The 23,350-nt window shown below is 40.4% G+C and overlaps 1 protein-coding gene across 5 annotated transcripts; it reads left to right on the top strand.

Moving 5' to 3' along the window:
- The first annotated feature begins 1,008 nt into the window (after window positions 1-1,008).
- Window positions 1,009-22,318, top strand: LOC134867491 (disintegrin and metalloproteinase domain-containing protein 23). 5 transcript variants are annotated; one of them, XM_063888101.1, is made up of 26 exons: window positions 1,009-1,297; window positions 1,923-2,176; window positions 2,572-2,648; window positions 6,367-6,430; window positions 7,440-7,522; window positions 7,659-7,722; window positions 8,657-8,729; window positions 9,170-9,240; window positions 9,386-9,451; window positions 9,619-9,687; window positions 10,507-10,673; window positions 11,018-11,102; window positions 11,192-11,279; window positions 12,297-12,348; window positions 13,459-13,558; window positions 13,643-13,714; window positions 13,803-13,889; window positions 14,401-14,481; window positions 14,596-14,646; window positions 14,736-14,799; window positions 14,916-15,021; window positions 15,804-15,923; window positions 16,099-16,267; window positions 17,150-17,261; window positions 17,676-17,766; window positions 20,525-22,318. In XM_063888101.1, exons 1-26 carry the CDS (start codon window positions 1,222-1,224, stop codon window positions 20,568-20,570), a joined length of 2,388 nt encoding a protein of 795 aa, XP_063744171.1. In that variant the 5' UTR covers window positions 1,009-1,221; the 3' UTR covers window positions 20,571-22,318. The 5 variants fall into 5 exon arrangements, with proteins under 5 accessions (XP_063744171.1, XP_063744173.1, XP_063744174.1 ...); XM_063888103.1 differs by lacking the exon at window positions 20,525-22,318 and adding an exon at window positions 18,544-18,634; XM_063888102.1 differs by lacking the exon at window positions 17,676-17,766 and adding an exon at window positions 18,544-18,634 and having other exon boundaries at window positions 1,013-1,297; window positions 1,959-2,176.
- The last annotated feature ends 1,032 nt before the right edge of the window (window positions 22,319-23,350 follow it).

Below are 23,350 nucleotides of genomic sequence, written 5' to 3'. Positions count from 1 at the left end.
GTTGTCTGAGTATCTAGTGACCCGAAGTGAGCATCTCATCCCTCTGTGAGCCCTGGGGGGGAGCTGTCACATGCTCTATGTGTGTGTGTGTGTGGGGGGGGGGCGTGCATGGGTGCGTGCGTGTGTTTCCAATTCAAAACCCGTGTAACTCTCTGCCATCTCAGAAAGAGAGTAAAGGGGGAGATTATTGCCTACACTGGGACTTGTAATTGTATTGTACATTTAAATAAATGTCTTATGGTCCACCACTGATACATTTAACAATTGACCAGGATTGATCAGTCACAAAACGGTATATTTCCTTTAGTGCTGAAAAACCAATACTATAGCATTAAGGGAATTGTGTCCCTTAAAATCTATGTATAACATTTAACCCGTACTTGTATAGGATAAATGAATACAATAAAAAAAAATAAACATTTGCTGCGCATGAAGGTGTTCTGTTTTTACATAGCTGTGGTTTGTCTCGTTCTGTGGCTATCTGACGAGAACATTGTCCTGATATACCACAAAGGCATTTTCCTCCCAAGATATAGACATGTTAAAGTAGGAAAAACTAAAATATTCAAATTAATTTTGGCGCAATTAATTATATTGCAGCTGTCAATAATATTAGTACCATCTTTGCTTTTTCCTGCAACTTATCTACTGGGAGAAGTATTTATATTCTTCAGGACAACAGGGTAATGTAAATGTTTTTGTGGAATATTTAAACAGTTTTATTGACCAATTTTTTTTTAATTGCTATTCATGATTTATTAGAACAATAACGTAAAACACGTAACCATAACATTTGGTTTAATGTAATTTTTATAGATCTATGTTTTTTTCCTAATAATCCCCACGCAAATCCCATGTGTGTGATCCTCGCTGCAGTGAGAGTGAGAGGATCATTTCCTGTTTTGTTACTGGTTGATGTTTTCTGACAACCGTCTCTTCGAGGTCACCTGCAGGAGCTTCCTGTGGTCAGGGAGGGAGGAAGGACATCTGTGCTCACCGAGGAGGAGTCTGCTGGTGGGTTTCCAGTAGCTGCCTGGCCACCGCCTTCTTTCTGCTCCCCCTCCCTCTCCTCCTCATCCGCTACTGCAGCAGCAGCCCGGTGCCTCCTGGATCCATGAAGGAAGACCCCCTGCACGGCACGTCCCCTGCCACGATGGGCCGCAAGCTGTATATTGCGTTGTTGTGTTGATATTGAGATATTTCAGTTCTCAAATATGAATCATGCATTTGATATTTCTGGCCACTTTGCTCGTCAGCATCCTTTCGCCTTGGCTTCATCTATCACTAGCGTCATCCGGTATGTATTGCAATAGCCTGCTGGCTTCTTTTTTGCTCACTTTCATCTAATTAAATAGGCGTTTCACTTTCTGTGCGAGGCTAAAATAACATCGGAGAATATACTGCAGGTGCACAACATCGTGTTCCCCCCGCAAAAAAAACGATATTTGATTTAATATGCGGCATCTAGAGCGTGATGGTGCATGGGACAGATTACAGCATCTCAGCATCTATCGTTGAGCTCTTAAAACAAATAGTGATTTATAGTATGTTGAAGTATCACAGTCAATTAACCGTTTTAAAAAAAACTTTAAGTGCATGGAATGATATGCTCTTGTTTTCTGTGGCTGTTTGGATTTATATTGCAAAATACATACTGCATTAATCCATTTGATGCAGAGTGTTTCCCTTTGACAATAGACAAGTAGCTTTACTGAAATTAAGCTATTTATATTCTGTATTGTCAATCAACCGTATGTGGTTGACTGTCAGTATACGATAGCATGTAACCAATCTTCCAGAACTGTGTCCTGGAGAATCGCAATGGAGACGGGACCACTTTCCTCAGTATTATCAATGCGTTTCATGAATAAAGCATGACATTTGGCTGTGTGTGTGTGTGTGTGTGTGTGTGTGTTTGTCAGGTTTTTCATGTCTGTGCGGTGGCAATTGTCTTGCAGATTCTCAAGGAGTAGGGGACAAGGTTGAATGGGACGCAGTGCCAGCCCTGCCAGAGCAACAGGCAACTGCAGCACCTGCCACAGACAACACAACCCACCATGCAGTAGAGCATGTGATCACCTACCCCTCCCGGTTGATATACTACCTAAACGAGGACTCAGAGAGTACTTACCATGACCTGGACACCCGTATCAAGAACCAAGCCACAGACGGGCAGGTAAGCCAAGAAGAAGGAAGGGTGGGGGGGAGCGATTTATACTGGGATGTGGTCAGAAGTTATTTCCTAGAAATGCCTTGGTGAACAATAGCAGAAGTGTTTCACTTGATAGCGTGCTGTGTGGCCAAGGCTTTTAAGTTAGAAGTAAGAAGCAGCACATTAACCAATATGGTTTATGCATTTATAAACTGGAATGATGCCAGAGTCACCATGCTGAAGCTAAAGAAAAACCTTTTCTTCCAGCATTCCCACTGTGCATTGCCATCTGCCATTCATCTGTTACCAGTGCACTTTACTGTGGAGGATGTTGGAGGTGGACTCTAGAGCATTTTATGTTTGTAGACGTCTATAATCGTAAACTTTGCATAATTTATAATGACAACTCTCCTTTACAGCCAGTCCACCTTGCTCAGGCCAGTTTCCAGTTAGAGGCGTTTGGCTCCAGATTTGCTCTGGATCTAGCATTGAACACGTAAGTCTATCTCATCCTATCCAATAACTAGGGCTGTTGTAAACTAAAACGATCCTTGCATTACACATACAATTTTGCTGATGGATATGTTGATTTTAATTGACAGATATATGGAAGTGCCTTTGGGAGTTTGTCTACAAAGTTGTCATTCATAAGCACTACTTAGAACATAGTCTTTAATACAGATGTGTGAAAAAAACACTTATCGACTAACACATCTAAGTCACCTACGTCCAAAACAACAAATTAGTCAACAAATAAACTGGGAGAGGGCAACCCTACTAACCAGGTTCATGTTGGTTCAGGTAAGCTAAAACTCTGGATTTTAGATAAAGTTAGCTGGTGTTATAATTCAAGTTAAACTCCAGATGTTGACTATGCATGCACAGGGGGCTACTGCGGCCCGTTTTAAGTTTTCGATCAGACTAGGAGACAAGGTTGTGAAATTATTAATTCCCTGAATCTCTACAACAGAGGTAGCAAGTGAAGAGTTGGCACAACTCATAGAGTCCTAATAGCGACATTTACGGGAAGAACACTTATAAAATAAGCCGGAAATTCCCTTTAAACATTACAAACATCCATATGTGTGGCTGAAGTTACAGTGAGATAGATTTATCCGTTTTTTCACAACAAGGTCTATCCTCTGTCAAGGTCATGTTGACAGTAATGTGCAGATGGTTGAAAATTGCAGTACGTCAGTATTTTTATTCCTATGGGGTTTAAAGAGAAGCTGTGTTAACCTTCCTCCCACAACAGATCCACACTTAGACTCGCGATATGGATATTATAGAAAACTAACGTAAAAAAGCTTTGGAGAAATGCATAATATGAAAGTTGTGATTTAGCATTTTATTTCTTAATGCAGGGCTATTTAGTTGTGCTAAATGTAGGCCTAATGTAAACTAAATGGGTCCTTTAGTAAGTTTATTAAGAATAAAGTAAGGTTGGATATAAGAAAGATTTAAAAATCATGCCAGTAAGTGCTAACTAACACACAAAATATATCACTAAACTAAACCTAATTTTTTACTATGAAATGATTAACTCCTTCATAGGTGACAATAAAAAAAAATTACTAGCCAAAATCAAACAGATGACACTTGTGATTCCCGTCTGTAGATGACGTTTGTAAATGATATGTACTATTATATGTCAGATCGGTGATTAATGCAACGCCGGTCGACGATAATTTAATCATGGAAGCTGTAATTGAATAGGTCAGCGCGCTTATTTCTACAATCCTAATTTCCAGAGTGCTAAAGGTATTTGATTTCAGCATCCAGACTACAGACAGACTGTTTAAAAAAAGATCAGGAAAACAAAAATATTTATCTGTAATGAGGTTTAATTGTTTTGCATCAGAACCTGCAGAGAGACAGTTACTCTATGGTGTTTGATCACTGTCCCGTTTGGAGACAGGATGCTCTTGGACACTCAATGCTATTGATTTGCTGCCTTCACAAAGCAGCCGGTCTACATGTGTGAAGGCTTAATGTTCATGTGTACAAGGACTTTAAAATGCTTATTGAATTCCATGTCCTTTAATGTGATTTCAAGCTGGATTCTGTAACATAATATTGTAATTTTATTTAGTCTGTGTGGTGGAAGGCTGTTATATGTTGTTTTTTTCTTTACTTGCTGGTATTCAGTGTCTGGAAATATGACCACTTCAGCAAACAAAAACAATTATGGAAGGTTTTACTGGGTTGGACATTTTGCTTCTCGCTAATAGCTGTAGTCACACAGTATCGGAGTGAAATTACTCTGGATGCTTTGCTATCTTAGTAGTGGAGTAGTTTGAGTGTTATTTCAATGCCACTGTAGGAAGTGCAGTTTTCAGCAACTATCCGCAGTGAAGTGTGTGTTATTGTATAACTGTACAAGGTTAGATAATAAAGGAGATACTCCAGGAATTCAGTGAGGTTTTAGTGCCCATGTAACGATTGCAGCTAAAGTGAAGTAGCATCAAGAAACATAAAGGTAAAATGTTACTTTTGTCATGTCACTCCCAGCTCACACAATCACACATCATGTCTAAAAGATGTTGTCCTCTACATTATCACACATCCAATGATCCCCACTTAACACAGCAGCAGCTCTTTGCAGCAGCAGTAGAAAGGGTTGGAAGTGTGACCTTGATTCCAAGCTGTTTGCTTGTACTGTAGGTTACCTGTGAGATACATGAGCTAACACAGTGTGTGCCTTTTCTGTGTGAGAACAGGGGTTTGAATTCTGCTTGGTGTTGTAGCTGCGACAGTACAGATCTAAATATAGATTGCTCTGCAACCTGCCAATGAGTGCTACTTTATCTGCTCACCTTTTACTGTACCTGGACTCCAAACCAAGGGGGCAGTTTATTTCCACTTAAAGACAAGTCAATTGAAATATATAGATACAGTATAATTGAAACAGAATAAGTAAAGTGAACACTACTTCTCCAGAGCATTCATATTTAGACTAATTATTTACATGTGTTAGAGTAATGAAAACTGTTGATAAGTGTCACTTCAGGATTTAAGAGCTGCATTTGATCTGGCGCCAGACCTAGGAACCTCCTGCAGTTTTTTTGTGCCTCGCCTCTGTCTCGCTTCCCTGCTGCTGCTGCAGTCTCCTTTGAACTGAGAGACCTCAGTCCAGGGCTTCCTTCTCATGGTCTCTTCACACTTTCACAGCTCTCTGCATGCATTTTAAACACACACACACACACACACACACACACACACACACACACACTTCGTTTCACTCGTAGTGCCTTTACTCCTCCATGCTCTGCAGTGCTGCCTACTCACACACTCATACAAACACCGATACACTCTTAGTGTGGCCCACTCTCCTTGCCCCATCCGTTACACTATTAATAGCCCCTCACTCAGGAATCTCTCTCAGGCCTGGACTCTCCTCTCATAATGGTGCACTTCCGGCTCATGCTGCTGAGCATCACTCAAAAATGTCACCCTGCTGGTGTTACAGCAGTAGATCCATCACTTCTATCTCTTTTCCCCTTTATTGTTCCTCTGTGACGACACTACATGTCCATTGAGAGGAGGATGTTTTTTTTATTTGCAAGGTTACTCTGGGAAAAAAAACTCTATTGTGGCAGAAATCGCAGTCTCTTGAAGTCAGCTGTCAGCTAACAGATTGAATCTGTTAAATGGTGAGGGACGCTGACTCAGATAACTGGAACTGCCGTGAGGATCGCTGCGTTCAAGGTGAAGCCGAGGCCTTGGAATCATTACAACATTAGGAGTCATTGGCAGCTTTTAGAAAACATTACTTCTTTCTGTTTGACATTTGAGGAACTTTGATTTCCTGTTTATGAACTCGTGTAAAATGTAATTCTTGAAAGGATGTTTTAACTTCTCAGTTGAATTGGTTAAATCATACCCACTTTGCTATAATTGTGAGTGAACTGTGAATCTCGTTGTGGCAGTATTTATTGTATTAAATGTATCGTAATTTTTCCTGAAGTTAGGCAACATTCAACATATTTTCTGCACTATTGAAAAGCCATGGGAGTGTTTGTGCAGGCTAATCCGGGCACAGTGGTGATGAGTGTTCTTGTTTAAACGCCAACCAAAGCACTACTCACTGCTAAGTGAAAACCACAATATGTGAGTCAGAGAAAGCTAAGGCCGACAGACTTTTGTGTGTTTTTTTATTGTTGCTGCATCACATGCGTCCACATTAACTAAAACATTATTGTTTGTTTTTGCAGTGACTTGCTGTCTTCCGATTACGTTGAGATCCACTATGAGGCAGGGAAACCTGTTCTTTCAAAGGTAACATCTTTTTTGGGACTTAAATGTTACCTTACACACGTACACTTGTTTTGAAGTCTTTGTTCTCTTCAGCGGCTGTTTTTATTTTACACTGTCAGGCCAAGCGGCAATGAAAAAGGCACAATTATGCTTGGGCTCATCTTTAGGAAATAGCCTTTGAAACAAAAGACAGGAACAGATGTGAGTGCTGATTTCCTGAGGTCCAGTTTGCTTGTCACCTCTTACTGTCAAACCTTTTGAAAGATGATTATCAAATCAGCAACTGTCATATCATCGCCATAACAATTACACCAAGGAAATGTTTGCAGAATAAGAAAAAGAACAAATTGTACAGCAAAAGCAGAAAGATAAGTTGATGAATGGGCTTGCATAGGTTGAGTTAAAATGTGATCGTAGATGATTTTCATAGAACAGACGGAAAAAGGAGATGGAAAGCGGGGGGAGAAAACAGGTTGGGAATGAGAGCTGGATCCGGCTGCTGCCGCTGCTGCTGCTGCTGCTGATTCAGGCACAGGGCTGGGCAAACTGTAGCTGAATCAGCAGGGTTGAGCTCTCCTGCAGACTCCTGCTGCTGGAGCCCTGGTCACATGACAAGGGAGAGAAAGCCCTCTGCAGTATCAGTGCAGCGTGGGATGGGTGAAGAGAGAGAGAGAGAGAGAGGGTGAATGTCCTCTGCTCACCCTGCCTGGATCTGACAGCTGAGTCACTGATAGTGCCAGGACCCATCTTGCAATGTTTTAACTTCACATCCTAATAAGCAAAGACCTCCTGTAAAAATGCGTTGCTAATGCACAAAGCCGGCATCTGTGATACAAGCTGTTACCTCCTCTGAGATGTTAGAAAATTCCAACGCATGACCATTAAGTAAAGTATATGACACATTCACTATGTAATGGTGAGTCATTACAATGTAGGCTCAGTTCTGTGTGTGGTGGTGCCAGGAATGCTGCTTAAGTTAAAGCTGTGTTTTGCTGTGATGCTGCATTAGCACTGTGTCTTCTTCCCTCAGGGCGGTGAGCACTGTTACTACCACGGCCAGGTGAGAGGGAACGATAACTCCCATGTGGCCTTATCTACCTGCAACGGGCTGCAGTAAGTGAACAACAGTGTTGTGTGTAATCCTCACCGTGTTCAGAATATTTCTGGATAAAGTCATCTCTGCTCCTCAGCTCCTGTTGACTCACTATCGACTGCCTTCTCCCTCTTTTCTACTCTCTCTGCCCGGCAGCGGGATGTTTGACGATGGAGTCTATGTGTATCTAATCGAGCCCTTACAGCAGACTCATTCAATCGTAAGTTATTCCTTACGCAGAGAAACCAAATATGTAGCACACTAAGGTTACCATCTGCTCACCTCCACCTCGCATGCAAAACACCTCTCTGCTGTCTACTGGTTTTTAGGGTTCCTGCTGAGGATAAGCTTATCACTTCTAAAACATGGAACAATGAAGCCCTGTAAGGCAAAGTAGTCGAGTAAATTAGCTCATGTTCTAGTATACACCATTTTAACATTGTTTTAAGGTTATCTTTGTTAATGCATTGGACAAGTGGTTATGTTTAGCCTTGTTATTGTTGTTTTGTATTAGTTTTAGTAGTAGAACTGGGTAATATAGTTGATATCAATATAAGAATATTGAATAAGAAGTTTTCACTATGCATCGTGGTATTTAAAGTTGATCTAATATCTCATCAAACTGATGTCCAAAAACCGTTTCTGTTATGCATCACATGACCCTAAACTATTCATACGCGAATAGCAGTACATTTTGCAAAAAATATATATCCTTTTTTTTTTTTTCGCTTGTTCACTGTCCTGCTGAGTAAGGTGAGAAAACTATTTAATATCTGTTGGATAAATATGAAGCTACAGGCAGCAGCCAGTTGGCATAAAGAGTTAAAGTACAGGTAAATAGCGAGTCTGGCTACCAGTTCAAAGTTTATACAAATAATTCTAGCAGATGACATCCAATAAAGTGACAAAATGACTACAGTACACTTTCTTTTTTATATGGATTTTCTAAATTACAGATACGACATGTAAAATAGTATTCTTCACAACTGCTCGTATGTGGATTTGTCAATTTGAGACAATGCCAGGTTACCCATTTCCCCCTGTTATTTAGTCTTAATGCTAAACTTATCTAACATGTTTGTAACCGCATATCAAGCAGTATTGGTCTTCTCATCTATCTCTCAGCAATTAAGACATGTTTTTTCGCCCTGCAGGATACAGCTGCACGGCCTCACAAATTAAGAAGAACAGCCTCTCTTCAGTGGAAAAATGATTCAGGAGAACAGGGTAAGTGTTTCCTGAATCCGCGACATCTCTCATAATCCTGACATTAATTTCCCTTTATGATTGTCCACCACAAAGCTCACAAGCAAGGCAGCAGATTTCAAAACAACACCACTCCAATTATTGTTTCAGTTTAACGTTTTCTAATATGTAGTTTGGATAGGTCAGAAAGGAAAAAGCACCTGGATAATTAACTTTAATTTATTTTTACAGTGGTGGTGTTTGTTCTTCCACTCCTAACTTTTTGCCAAACGTAATTGTCTCCAGTCTAGCATCTGCACCGTGATTTAACACAGCACTAAAGGGGAAATACAGGAAAACCATTTGGGATTTTCTGGGTGGAGGATAATAAAAACGAATCGCTGCGGCCTTGAACTCAGGAAAGAGGAAAACCCAGTTGTAAATACATCATGTTGTCACTGTTTCCTTGTGTTTGTTCGTAGTTGAGGAGGAGGAGCAGCTCTTCTCAGAACTGGATGACTTGTCCTGGCTGAAGCGCAGGAAAAAGCGAGCAGTAAGTCTGTCATCTAAGCTGACCCGGAAGTACTGTTTTGACGAACTTTAACACACTCTTGGATTGTTATAAATTAAATAACTTTGCTAGTGATAACATGGTCAAAGTCTAACTATAAACTGATGGGGTTTTTTTTTTGTTGCAGATGCCTCGCAATGTATTTGAGGAGATGAAGTATTTGGAGATCATGATTGTCAGTGACCACAATATGGTACGTTACTCATATCTCTCATAGTAAAACAACTCATCCATATTTTAGGACCCACACTGCTTTTTTTCCCACAAGAGGGAGCAGTGAATGTAGAATAGTACATTTAGTGAGCATCATTAAATCACTACAGCTGATTTATCTTTGTTCTTTTTTCTTTTTGCCTGCAGTATAAACGACACAAGACCAAGCAGCACACAAGGAATTTTGCCAAGTCGGTGGTGAATTTTGTGGATGCTGTAAGTAAAGTCTTCATTTTGTTTTATATACAACCACTAAGAATTGACATACACAAAATGAGTTGGTTCTGAGAAACGCAATATCACTTAAATCACTCTAATAATATGGAGAAATATAACCATAATACAACTTTTGCACTTTATTGTCATTATGAGGATATGAGTATGATGATACTAGCATTTAGCTTGAAGCTCCACAGTGCTTATATCTACAGCCTAACGGTGCTGGAAGAAGTATTTATTTACTAAAGCAGCAATTCCACTCTGTAAAAATACTTTTTATCATGTAAAAGTCATATGTATCAGATTTCACTTAAGTAAAAGTACAAAAGTATTTACTTCAAGTACTGTAATTGTATTAAATTAAATTATTAAATCATAATTAATTAAAGTACTGGTTGGCCAGTCCTATTCAGAGAGTTATATTATTGTATATATATCAAACTATTGGCTTATTATTATTGTTACTGATGCTTTAACACATACCATAAGTTCAATTTTTGTATTATTAAAGTTTTTACCCATGCTGATGTATTACAGCAGAAGACTGCCTTATGTTTCATAATGGACATCATCTCTGGCCCCAAAGTTGATTAATGAAAAATGAGGGATTTCATTAATCCCTCTATTATGAAGGTTTTTGCTCTATGTTCTTGTCACATGCATTAACACACCCTGTCCTCCTTTTCCCAGAGTGCTGCATCCCCAGATTAATATTCACACCCAGCATTGTTCTCCTTTCCCTGTTACCGCTTTCATTCTCTATCCTCTCTCCCTGCCTTTTATTATTCGGGCATTCACTGCACGCTTCAATGGCAGATCTTCAAAGAGCAACTTCACACACGTGTGGTGCTCGTTGCTGTGGAGATCTGGACAGACAAGGATCAGATCCCCATCAGCGTGAGGCCGCTGGAGATGCTGCGGGATTTCTCCAAGTACCGGCAGCAGAGCATCAAGCACCATGCCGACGCTGTGCACCTCTTCTCGTAAGTTATTCATTTTCAATTCATGTCTTTCCATTGCCCTTACTTCGTAAAACAGTACGATGAATAATTATAGAAAACAATAATACGTCTTTACTTTTGAAGTAGTGACAAACCAGAACAGGTTAATACTGACTGACATGGTGAATGCGGAACCCTTAGATTATTAGCTCTACCCCTTTTTACATTGAATACTTTGTATAACTCCTATTAAATTCATAACAAAAGAAAATATCGGAGGATACAGGAGCAAATTTGTACATCTCATTTTTTTAATCTTCTGTGATGTTTTTATATTTTCATCCTGTGTTCATGTCTGTCTTTTTGTTTTCCTTTTATTTCTGTAGAAATGTGACCTTCCACTACCGCAGGAGCAGCGCAGCTTACTTTGGAGGCATGTGTTCTGGGAGCAGAGGAGTAGGCGTCAACGAGGTCAGATTTGCTCTTGAACACTGAGCTTCACTATGTATCACAGAGAGTGACTGCAGGTGAATAATCTCCAGCCTCTGCTGTGTCCACAGTACGGCACATCCTGGTCCATGGCGGGGGCTCTATCCCAGAGCCTGGCTCAGAACCTGGGCATCCAGTGGGACCCTCCGTTGAAGAGAAGTACACATGAACACACATAATGTCCTGTTTTAGCTAGTTTGAAAGAACCTAGGGAGGTCAGACTATTCAGAGCCAAAATCCCAACGTTCACATCATTAAAATTACCAAAATGAGGTTCTTCCTCTTCCTCTTGTTGTACTATAAATATAGTTTTATTGTTAGTCACTTTAGAGAAAAGATAAAAGGGTCTACCAGATGGATGTCATGTAATTTGGCGAGGATTTATGATGTCATGAACAAAGACTATTTTTGATTACTTTTTGCTTTTGCAATGTTTGGTAGACAAAGGTTCTCAATAAAACTGTCCACAGAGAGGTCTGTGGTGTGACCTGAGGCATTTTTGTTCTGGATTTGTGCTTTGACATCAGAAAGTCATTGGCATGAGTGTTTGAATCTTACAACTTCAGCATATACAGCAAAACTGTTGGCATGGCTAGATCCCCCTAGGCGTAAGCATGATGATTTTTGTTTTGGGTTGAGTCTGAAAAGCACACAGTCTGTGTCATTTAAGGTTTAGAAATGTAAATAACTGTATCACTAAAAGCAGGAAATGTTGCCTATGAAACAGCAAAGTGCATTTTGACTGGGACAAAGTGTCAACTCTTCTCTGTGCCAGACCTAACAGATGGAGAGATGATGGTCTCAGTAAAAGTGATCCAAAAGTAGATTTTCAGTCAAGCTTGAGAAGGATGACTCATGCCATTAGCTTTAAGATCACAGTTCCTAATGAGGCAAAGTCAGAGCTGAACAGCTGCCGTGTTTGAAGCTCAACCATCAGAGGGATTATTTTATGGTCCCCAAAAACCGGCCGAGCTTGAGAAGAGGTTGAAGTGAAAAATAGAAATATTCAGATGAAAGCTTTGGGATTCAGGATCTAAATCCACCACTAAATTTGATTATTTTTTCAAGATATTAAGGCAGAAATATAATCATTTTCAAATATTGTGTGTATATACAAACTTGAATTGAATCTCTTTGACTCTCTGTGGTTCTCCATCATCTTTTTCCTGTTTGCAGAGGAATGTGGTTGTGTTGACCCGTGGGCTGGTTGCATAATGGAGGACACTGGGTAATTCCTCACACACCCCTGAGACACACGCACACACGTTTACACAGCAGACAGGGAAAGTGGAACAATTACAGATGCTTGTTTACGGTCATTTGATAATGTAGTCACCGCTCTGAGAGTGTGGGAATTAATGCAGAATTAATGTTTTGACCTGACTGATGATTAAAAATCTCAGTCCCCCGTCAACCCATTTGTTTTGCAGTGTCACACAACTGTTAACCAAACAGCAGTAAAATAATACTTATCATTAACAGCTGATAAATACATATTGCATGTTAATGTAAGGTCTATATTGAATCAGTAGGCTATTATCAACAACTGTTATGGACCAGTAACTCTTTTACAGTGGGCAATACATTCATACTTTAAAAAAAATGAATCATTATTTGTCCTTTTGGCATAAAATGTCTTGTATCTGTTCCCATTGTTATTGTTTTATTTACATCCTCGGTTGAATTAGGGCCTCTACAATTAAAAAATATATCGGTTGTGAAAAAAATATCACACAGATATTAGTTGCCTTCAAACAGATCCATGCCATCTCTCTTTTTTATACATTATTCTGGCAGAAATCCTAAACAGCATTGAATACTACATTTCAGTAACAATACTTACATTTCATTTACAAAGTTCTTTAATATGTTCTCTTTCCAGTTTTGGGCATTAAAGCTTTGTATTTGTCTTGAGACATTATACAACTCTTTAAGTAAAAGTGCAATTCTTGGGGGATATGGGAATGTTTCTCTCATGCAGGTCTAAGTTGCATTGATTAAATTAGTAGGAATATAGGAATTATTGTTTGGATTGTGAGAGAGTCAACCTATCAATTAATAAATCATATTTTATTTATATGGCCGAATATCAAAACTGACACCTTTGTCTTTGTACAGAGCACTTTAACACATTGGACAGTGAGATCATGAAAGAGGTATTGCATCAAATAATGAGTTAAAGGCTAAAACTTCTTAAATTAAACTCTTATCAGAATGAAGAATTAGTATGGCATATGATAAATAAAACTCATCACCCACATGGCACCCAACTGTCTTTTGGACCAAACTTCACCCTCACAGTTCTGGTTAATTATCACCTGATCTTCTGTCTCTTCAGGGTCCAACACCCACGGAGATTCTCCAAATGCAGCATCACAGACTACAAGGACTTCCTTTTGAAAGGCGGAGGCTCGTGTCTGTTTAACAGGCCAACAAAGGTAAGACGCTCAACACTTTTCCCCACCTGTCCTGAATCCCAACACCTGCTCCGTCCTTTACACTCTCCTGTCTCCTTCTGTTAGCTGTTCGAGGCGACAGAGTGCGGAAATGGATTTGTGGAAGTCGGAGAGGAGTGCGACTGTGGAGCGAGAGCAGTGAGTTTCTTTGACTTCACCAAGTCAGGTCTGTGTGTTGTCGTCTTGGTTGCCCAGATGGATGAAGCTCTTCCTGTTTGTTTTTAAGGAATGCTACAAGGAATGCTGCAAGAAGTGTTCCCTTGCCAACGGGGCGCACTGCAGTGATGGCCCGTGCTGCAATAACACATGTCTGGTATGAGTTTGGTCCTTTATTAGTTTAACAACATATTTAAATAGTATTTATTCATAGGATTATATTGTGTAATTAATCCAGCATCACTGAAATCATTTCCATTTCTACTTCTTTAATGCTTTTGTAGAGTTATTACAATAAAATAACCTCTGTGTATTCAGAAGAATATGAATAATCCAATATTTAAAACAGTTAAAAAAACATAAAGGCATAAACAGTACATTTAAAAAACATCAGATGACACAATCCAATTACAAGTAGGTTGCAACATAAGTACGGTCATGTTAAGGGTGGATAAAAATAACATCAGTGTTGAAATTTTGGTTCTCAATAAGCAATGCTTTTTAAAAAAAGCACTGATATACAATATGGTTAAAGGTTCTCTTCAATTCTCTTCACTTATATTTTAAGTGTATTTAAAGATTCATTTGACTGATTACTTTATTGTTATAAATCACATATTGTAGTATTTTTTACATCTGACTTTTATCTTCTCTCCTTTTCTCTCCAGTTCTATCCACGAGGCTACAGCTGCCGCTATAATGTGAACGACTGTGACATCTCAGAGACCTGCTCTGGGGACTCTGGACAGGTGTTGTTGTGTAGCACTGTGCACATTTGTTTTCGTTTCAAACTGTTTATTGTTTGCATGTTTATGACAATGTGCATTGCTAAGGAGAAGTGTTGTGTTTGTAACTGTTCGCAGTGCCCTCCCAATCTTCATAAACAAGATGGCTACTTCTGCCAGGTTAACCAGGTACGCAGAGTGGTGACGCTAGAAAAGGAAATTAATCAGGAAACAGCTGGCTGGAAATATATTAACTGTTTAATTCTTTCTGTCTGAAGGGCCGCTGCTACAACGGAGAATGCAAAACCAGAGAAAGCCAGTGTAAATACATCTGGGGGTCAAGTAAGATCAACAACTCTTTTGACTCACATTAATTCTTGTGTTGTGAGTGTTAGATTATCATAACACAGAGACACCGCATGTAGAGAGATAATTCACGCCTCCTCTCTTTTCTTCAGAGGCTGGAGGCTCGGAGAAGTTCTGCTACGAGAAGCTGAACACGGAGGGCACAGAGAAGGGCAACTGTGGGAAAGATGGAGAAAAATGGATCCAGTGTAGCAAGCAGTGAGTTTCAAATGAAGATAAATTAAATGAACATGTCAGAATGATAGTGCTTTCTAATTCTACTGAGGATGGATCTTGGTTTATTACTGAGAAAGAAGGAGGTTGATGTTATTTTGAAATCAACCAATAGAGGGCAACAGAGGGAACAATGTTTTTAGGAACTTAATCCCTAAAAGCATTTCATATATTTTAAGAACAGAATACTGGACCACAAGATAGAATCTACTCGTTCAAGTAAAGGTTTTTAATCAAGTTGTATATACTTCAGGATTGCTGTAGTGTTAAGCTGTCATCGCATAATCAGTGCCTTCGCCCATGGACTTGCAATTGGAGTTTTTCTGTCATCAGGTTTTCATTTCCAGCTGCGTGTTTTGGCAGCACTGCTCTCTAAATACACCCTTGATGAAAACCAGAGCCACTTTTTAACATAATAATTCTTCAAACAACTGAAATGTAACAGCTCACTGTGAGGGGACTTTTGAGTCAAGTCAATTCATTTATAGAACAGATCAGTTGTATGACAGATCCACTCTGATGTAATGGGTTTTCCCTTTTCTTCATGTTACACCCTTCCACTACATTCCATGAAAGTTGTGCCAGCAGTTTTTACATTCTTCCAAAGAGACAAACAAACAGAACCAAAACAGAACCTCCTTTATGGTGGTAACTAAAGCAAACATGATGGAACTAAAGCAAGTTGAGTGTTAAAACCTCACAGATACACATATATATTAAATGGATGATTGGCATCTGTACAGACTTCTCTCTGTGGACTTTTTCAGTGACGTGTTCTGCGGTTACCTTCTCTGTTCCAACATTGGCCGCAACCCACGCATCGGCATCATGAAAGGAGAAATCACCCCAGCCTCCTTCAACCATCAAGGCAGACTGGTAGACTGCAGGTAAACATGTGTACTATATAATAGGCCCATTTTGAGACTGTTTACTCTCATCCTGTTTTTGTCACTTTTGGTTTAATCTTCCATGTATGAGTTTTTTCTCCCTCCCTCCTCTACCCCCTTTCCCTATTTTCCTTATCTTTCTCCCCCTTTCCTTCCCTCCAACCTCTCTTCACAGCGGTGGCCATGTCCTTTTGGATGATGAGACTGATTTAGGCTACGTGGAGGATGGGTCTCCCTGTGGGCCGTCGATGATGTGCCTTGACCGCAAGTGTCTACCCATCCAGTCACTCAACATGAGCACCTGCCCTACTGGACCTAATGGACAGGTGTGCTCTGCCCACGGGGTGAGTCCTGCTGTAAACCCACATTATTGCCAATGGGTTAAGACTTACGAAGAAGTTACTTTGGTTTGTAATGGTATATGTATAAACAAAGTTGGGAAAATACAGACATCATCCAAAGGCACAGTGAGTAGGATTTCTTTTTTTTACCTATGTAGATCACATGTGAGCCAGTAGGAGTGTAGTGCAGAGACCTTGCCCTCTTCCTGTATTGTTATACCCTGAGATTTTTTGTTTTCAGTTTGTATGTCCGTACCGCATGAACGCAACATCTTGCAAACATGTAGTTAGAGGAGTTATCTTCAATTTTTTTCTGAAACATCAGTCAGACTTCAGGACGAACATAGTAGATTTTGCTGGTCAATGTTACTGTGAGTTTACAACTTTAGTTTTCTGCCATGACTTTGGCATTAATATGTTAATTTTGACAGTTTCACACATAAGTCCAATAAGAAAAAGTTATAAAGTGGTAACATTTTAGTCAGACATAGATGTACATTTCAGCAGGATCTGTTGTTTGGCATACAGCAGCTGGGGGCAAATCAAGTCTTATTTTGTATTTTTTTTTATTTTAAGCACACCTTCAAGAGGATAATAGTCTCCAGCAGGCACAATACGAGCACCCTGGCACTGTCACACTTGAATTGCAGTCATCAATAATATACAATACTATTAATAATACACTGTTTTGTTATCTAACTTTTCATTATTAAATATTTTTACAGATTTTTTGTCTCATTCCTGCAGCACTCTTTGTAGGAGCCTGTGATCTGTGGATAAACAATGGAGATGATTTTCTAAAAGTCTCCCAGTGTGTCAGCACCTTTTATTTATAGCTTTTATGTCCCCTGCGTCACCTCATCTATTTCTTTCTGATTTGTGCAGGTGTGCAACAATGAAGCTACATGCACCTGCGACACCACCTGGGCAGGGACAGACTGTAGCATGCCTGACCCGCCTAAAGAGCCTGAGGCCACTCAGGACGAAGGACCCAAGGGTCGGTTTCAAACTTTTTCAACCTCTGGCGTCCGATAGAATGAATTACACCCATGTTTATGTGCACTGATTTATCTTAGCAACGCTGACTAACATACTGTATACGTTGTTCTGCAATATTGCAATTTCATTCTCTGTCACAATGTTATATCTGAGTCAGCACGCAGCTTCACAGGTGTACTGGGGTCGTAAAGCATCGGAAGGAGAACATAAAGCAGCGTTAACATTTGTTTAGTCTTAGAAAATGAAATGAACACACAGTCCAGATGTACACCTGATAGTTTGACATCAGGGGGAAGATTGTGGGCGATAAGCGTCACAGCAGGAAGCGTGTCTCTCATCCATGACTCTGAAGCAGAAGCCTGCTGTTTGTTTTTGACAGCGTGGTAATAATGCTCCTTTTCCCTCCACACAGTGAGCGTGGCCACTAACAGGCTGATAGGGGCAGTAGCAGGGACCATTCTGGCCCTGGGGGTGATTTTTGGAGGCACAGGGTGGGGAATAGAGTAAGCATTTTTAACCCTTTCACAGCTCTTCCTCTCATAGTGGTGCCTCAGTGTGCGGGCGGTCTCGTGAGCCGGCCTGAGCCCGTGTGTGCGTCCCGGTGGCTTTGTGTTTTCTTGTGTGTTGGTGATGACCATATAATTGTCATGTGATTGGATGTTTTCAGTGTCGTGTGATTGATTGATGGATTCCTCCTCCTCCTCCTCCTCCTCCTCCTCCTCCTCCTCTCTTCCTGTTGTTTCCTCTTTCTCCATCCTCCCTCTTCTTCTTATTGTCCCTTTTTCCCTTCTCTTATTCTTAGTCGTTATGTGGTTGCTCCTGTGATCCTCTCCTTTCTGGGGCATGTGGGGCATTTAGACAGAAAACAGTCCAGTGTCCAGCTAGTGACCTGGCTTGACAGTCAGTGGTAGGCTGTGTGGTGACTGGGACCCCTAAAAACCATTTTCTACCGCAGACCACATAAACATATAACCTGTTTAATTCAACCTTTATAGTGATGGACACCCATGATCTATTCTTCTGCACAACAGACTCATACTGATTATCACTACCTCTACTGACACCAGATACATGTTAAAAACAAAAATCCCAAGGCCTCTACTTTATAATCTTCATGTTACACACTAAAGGGGGCATGCAAAATTAACAGTCATTTTCCTGTAACAGTACTTATGGTTATGTTTTCTGTTCCATGTGAAATCCTCATTGTATAGTTACATGTTATTTATAAAGTTAGTGAGTATAGAAACTCATGTGTTTTTCCCCATAACCCTTTACAGGTCCTAGTGCCACCAATCTAATAATAGGCTCCATCGCCGGAGCCATCCTTGTGGCTGCCATAGTGCTGGGGGGGACTGGATGGGGCTTTAAGTAAGCAACACGCCGCATGCCTCTCCTGCTGTTACTCTAGCATCCCTGCTGCTTCTAGACACCAGGGTTTGAGCTCCTGCTACAGAATATGGACTTCAGGGTGGACACACAAACACACGCTTAACATGCATTTGAACTGCTCAACTTAAGGATGTGTAAAGGGTGATTTTCTTTTAGAGACACTGGGCTCCATGTGGGGGTCGTCTGTGGATCTGTAGCAGAAATTCAAACTGATTGGACGGGCAGAGCTCAAAGCTTGACTTGCATGTTCAGTCCTGATAAAAGAGGGGAAAGAATACTGATAGCTTATTTTAGAAGCTTGTGTATGCTTGTATTATTAAGATTTATTAAAATTCCCCTCTGAAATCCAAAGATGAGCCTCTAAGTTATCTCAGCTTAGCAAGGAAATGTACTTTCTTGTACAATAGGTTAATACATCATAATCTACCGCTGATTAGCCTGCTGTCTTGAGCAACAGGGGTGTTACACATTTTAATCTAAATAGGACTAAGAAATAACTGAGAAATACAATCCTGCAGCCACCAAAGCATGCCAAGTAGCGAAGCATCATGGTTTTCACCAAAAACACAAAGAAAGAAAGACAGTAAACGATTAAGAAACAATTATTTTGCATGTTGACTTGTTTATTTGGAGGAGGTCAGTTCATTGCACAAAGGCTACGCCAGACCCATAGGGGATGATCTGGTCCAGGGTTGTCGTGCTCTCATCACCTCCATGATCTTTTTCTCAGTCCGTTATTGTTTGAGGTTGAGACTTAAAATGGAAGTGTGAGAGCGACACAGAGACAGAGGCCAGGACCCTTTTTGTTGGCCGCAGCCTTTGTGCCATGGCTGGCCGCACCCACCTAAGATGGCCAGGCTCCGCCCTAGAGCAGAGCAGGACTCTCGGACCCCGCCCACACCAGCTGCCATTGCTGCCTGCTTCACAGTACTGGTACAGACACGGCGCATTGCACTGCATGAACCACGCACAGCAATAGTGCCATCTTCAACTGGCCTACTATTGGAACAGTTGCATGAGAGTGATAGAAGCCCCACAACAAGCCACAGTACGGGGAGGTTATGCATCACTCCTATTGTCGTCTTCCTTGTCGTCCCACTGTTGTGGTAGTAGATATTGTTGCTGCTGCTGCTGCTGCTGCTGTGGTTGTTGTTTCTGTGGTTGTTTCCTCTTTCCTTCCTCTATAGAGTTTATATATTTTATGTTAGCTCTTTCCTCCCAGATGGTTATGTTTTGAGTGGAACTAATGTCTTTCCCATCAAAACTGGTAATGACACATGTCTCCTACACTTCTTCACCTTGTAAACTGATGTTGCACGCACAAGCCGGTCGGCAGTTGTCTGCAAGAGGGCAACAGAGGACATTTATAGTCATAGACCTTCAAAATGGATTTATTAGCTCATTTTAAAGTGTCCATTAGGTCCACAGATAAAGTGCTTTCCTCAATAAACTAGTGTCATGTAGGTCACTACTTTCCAAAGCTCAGTGTCACAAATCATAACACAGTAATACAAATACTAAACTCAAAGGGGAATGGATCTCAATATTTTTTACCCTCAAATATTATGAATTGGGATGTAAAGGTTTATGAATATAAAAACCTCAGACTGCCTTGTTGCAGTCAAAGCCCACCCAGCTCAACATGGACCAGCCTTTCCTCACATCATTTTCTTCAGTATTTTGTGAAGTCGTCAAAGATTGTTTATTTTCAGCTCTTTAATATACCAATAGTTAAATAACCGTGTGGCATTCTACCTATGTGTCTACTCATCTGAAGAGATGAGTGTGGTTGCTTGTCCAGGTTGCACTAGCTGTGTTACAGATGTGATTATATCAAACACTAACTCCTGTTTCTTGTCTCCACGAAAGAAATGTGAAGAAACGGCGATACGACCCCAATGCCTCAGCCATTTAACCTGAGGAGAGATGGCAATATCAGACGGACTCCTCCAAGGCCTCCTTAGTTGGCTACCTGACAGCTGGACTGCACTTATTGCTGCTGATCTTTGGCATTAGATTTACTTGAAAAAGACATAGTGGACATTTTAACAAATTCCATCGTAGTGATGTTAGAAATGCAGCCTTTTCAACTCCATCTCACCCATGTAACAAACCCACACCCCCACCCTGATCTCTAGAGTGACAGAGCTCCTCTTCCATCCTTTAGTGCCAGTGCACAGGCGTTCAGGCGGAATCCACACCACGCTCTCACCTGGCATGATTTTCCGCACAAAAAGCGTGCTGCTTGCTGGCCCCCTGGCATGAAGAGCCCTCTCTGCAGGGCTCTGCATGGCTACAAAAGCTACAAATATACCGCATAAAACCATACAAAGAGAAAAAAAAACTGAATTATCTAATGCAGGTGATGGCCTCATTAAAACCAAACCCAGTGGAAAGCCAGCTGAAGACTTATCGCTCACGTTTTAGGTGCTGTAAAGGATAAGGAGGCTGCATGTGAGGACCCATAAGGGCAGTGCAGAACACAAAGTGAATGCATACACACAGAATTGTACATAAATAAGGAGTTCAGGTTTGGAATTAACAGCATATTTTACCAGGACATCAATTGCTTTTGTTTTTTATCTTAGCATGTTGTATAGCGGGTGTTTTTGGCAATGTTATTAAAAGAAAATTGGCCAAAATTACTCACGCACGCTGCACACACGGCCTCTTGCGGTTGTCTGGGAGGAGTTTATAGATTCAGCAGACAGAGCAGCCGTGGTGGTCGAGGAGAAGCATGTCAGTTCTAGAGGGATTCAGACTGATGTCAGATTAAAATTCCCCCTCCCCAGGAAGTATCTTCAACCGTGACTCAAAAGCCAAAGAACCAATCACCTGAACATATGGATGTTGTTGCACACAGAGCACTTTCCCCTCTGTCTGCAGCCAGTGGTGCCTCTCCTACTGCTGAGGCATGAAGTCTGTCCAGCCAGGTCTCACGTAACAGTCCTCATCAACACCCACTATACTGGCTTTACCTTTTGCTCTCATAAACTCTTAGTAGAATCAAGTTCAGCTCTACTGGCAACGCTGCATGCAATCACTATAGTGGGCTTATAAATCTATATGGGAGTCCCCAAAAATCAGCAAGAAAAATATGCTACAAAAGATAGGTGCATGTCAACGACAGAAACATTTAACTTTTATTTACTATGCAAAGAGAGATATTGCACAAATGTATGGGTCATAATGATATCAATGTAGACATGGAATTACAAAAAAAACTTCTGCTAATCAGCTAATCTTTTGTATTTGGCCACTCCCTCGTCTTGTTTCACTTCGCTTCGACATACTCAAACTATGAATGGACAAATAGAAAACAAAGAATGAATTGATATTTCCAATGAAAAAGCGAGAGAGCACCCTTTTACATTTGTGGAACTGAAAATCATTTTTGTGTGTTTTTCATCTGGTCCGACATTTTTAATCTCACACATGCACACACACGTACACAAACACACTGTATGGTGCCTGTACATAATGAGGCCTGAACAGTTTCCTTGTGCAGGGCTATTATTTCCAGTCCAGCTGACAGTTGGTGTGTTCCAGGTGCTGCCATAGCACTGGCATCGATGTAATCCTCCATGTTACTCATCATATGGTGTCGCCCTCTCACTGCATCATGTACAGTTCGACCGATGAATAAACTAATGACAAATTTTATCTGAGCGTTTCTGTGTTTTTCCTTGAAAAATCATCAGTGACCAAACTGATTTGATCTCCTTTATTGAAAAAAACATAAGACTTAATGCGACTAAAAATGTATATCAGGACCTCAGTGGAGCTGGCTGCATGATTAACGTGCCAACACAATGCTGAAGTTACATCTTAATTGAATGAATTAGTGTAGCAAACAATAAAACATTCTATCTTTTGAGAATATTATCAATTTTGGCACCCATTGTCAGACAAGTCCACGGAATATTTCTGGGCTTCTGTTGTGCCTTTTTGTCCCTGACAGCCAAACATTTTTCTTCAGATTGTCCATCTGTACTTCTGTCCCTCCCTATCACATAAACACGATATTTCAATAACACCTGGAATCAAATTTAATGAAATGACTAGAGTTTTTGATTCAAAGGTCAATGTGACTGCACGATACATGTTTTTCAAATGACACAAAAAAAAAACACATTTAAAAACTCCCTAGGTTTTTTTTATTCAAAAAAGTTGAAGGTATTTGCTTGTGTATACAAATACTTTGAAGCAGATACTAAGGCTCATGAAGTGTACTCCAAGTACCCCATGGGGTACAATGCCCTTGATTGGGCATCACTGATCTGTATGACCATGATCTGTGTGTGGACCAAAACATCTATACTGTCTTAGAAATGTTATTCAGTCATGTGACATGCTCACTAAACAATTATTTCTCATCTAATAATTATAATAATTTGTACCTTTCAGTCTCTCCTCCAGTCTAGAAGCATCCTAACACAACAGTTTGTTTTTCAATATGAATATAGAACTGGTATTCAATTAAATGGCATAATTTAGGCGTTGCAGCGGAAATTGTGGTAAAGTCTGCTTCTAAGCATCATCATAAGAATGAATGAGTAACAAAAAACCTTACCAATGCATTTAGTGTTGGCCTCATACTGAGAAAATAATTGCATTTAAGATCAGATATGTATGTGACATTTCAGTAAAAGCATCCGGAACGGTGGAGCTTGTTTTATCAGAAACCAGAACCAC

The sequence above is a fragment of the Eleginops maclovinus genome, chromosome 7, assembly GCF_036324505.1.
Source record: "Eleginops maclovinus isolate JMC-PN-2008 ecotype Puerto Natales chromosome 7, JC_Emac_rtc_rv5, whole genome shotgun sequence".
NCBI lineage: Eukaryota > Metazoa > Chordata > Actinopteri > Perciformes > Eleginopidae > Eleginops > Eleginops maclovinus.
The sequence above is the reverse complement of the archived record's forward strand: the minus strand, read 5'-3'. Positions and strand labels throughout refer to the sequence as shown.

What these genes read in the sequence shown, in the direction of transcription:
- LOC134867491 (XM_063888101.1), top strand. Translation starts at nt 1,222, where the DNA reads ATGCATTTGATATTTCTGGCCACTTTGCTCGTCAGCATCCTTTCGCCT. An exon ending in TCTATCACTAGCGTCATCCG is followed by an intron (nt 1,298 to 1,922) that starts GTATGTATTGCA and finishes TGTGTTTGTCAG; the next exon opens with GTTTTTCATGTCTGTGCGGT. An exon ending in TACAGCAGACTCATTCAATC is followed by an intron (nt 7,723 to 8,656) that starts GTAAGTTATTCC and finishes TTCGCCCTGCAG; the next exon opens with GATACAGCTGCACGGCCTCA.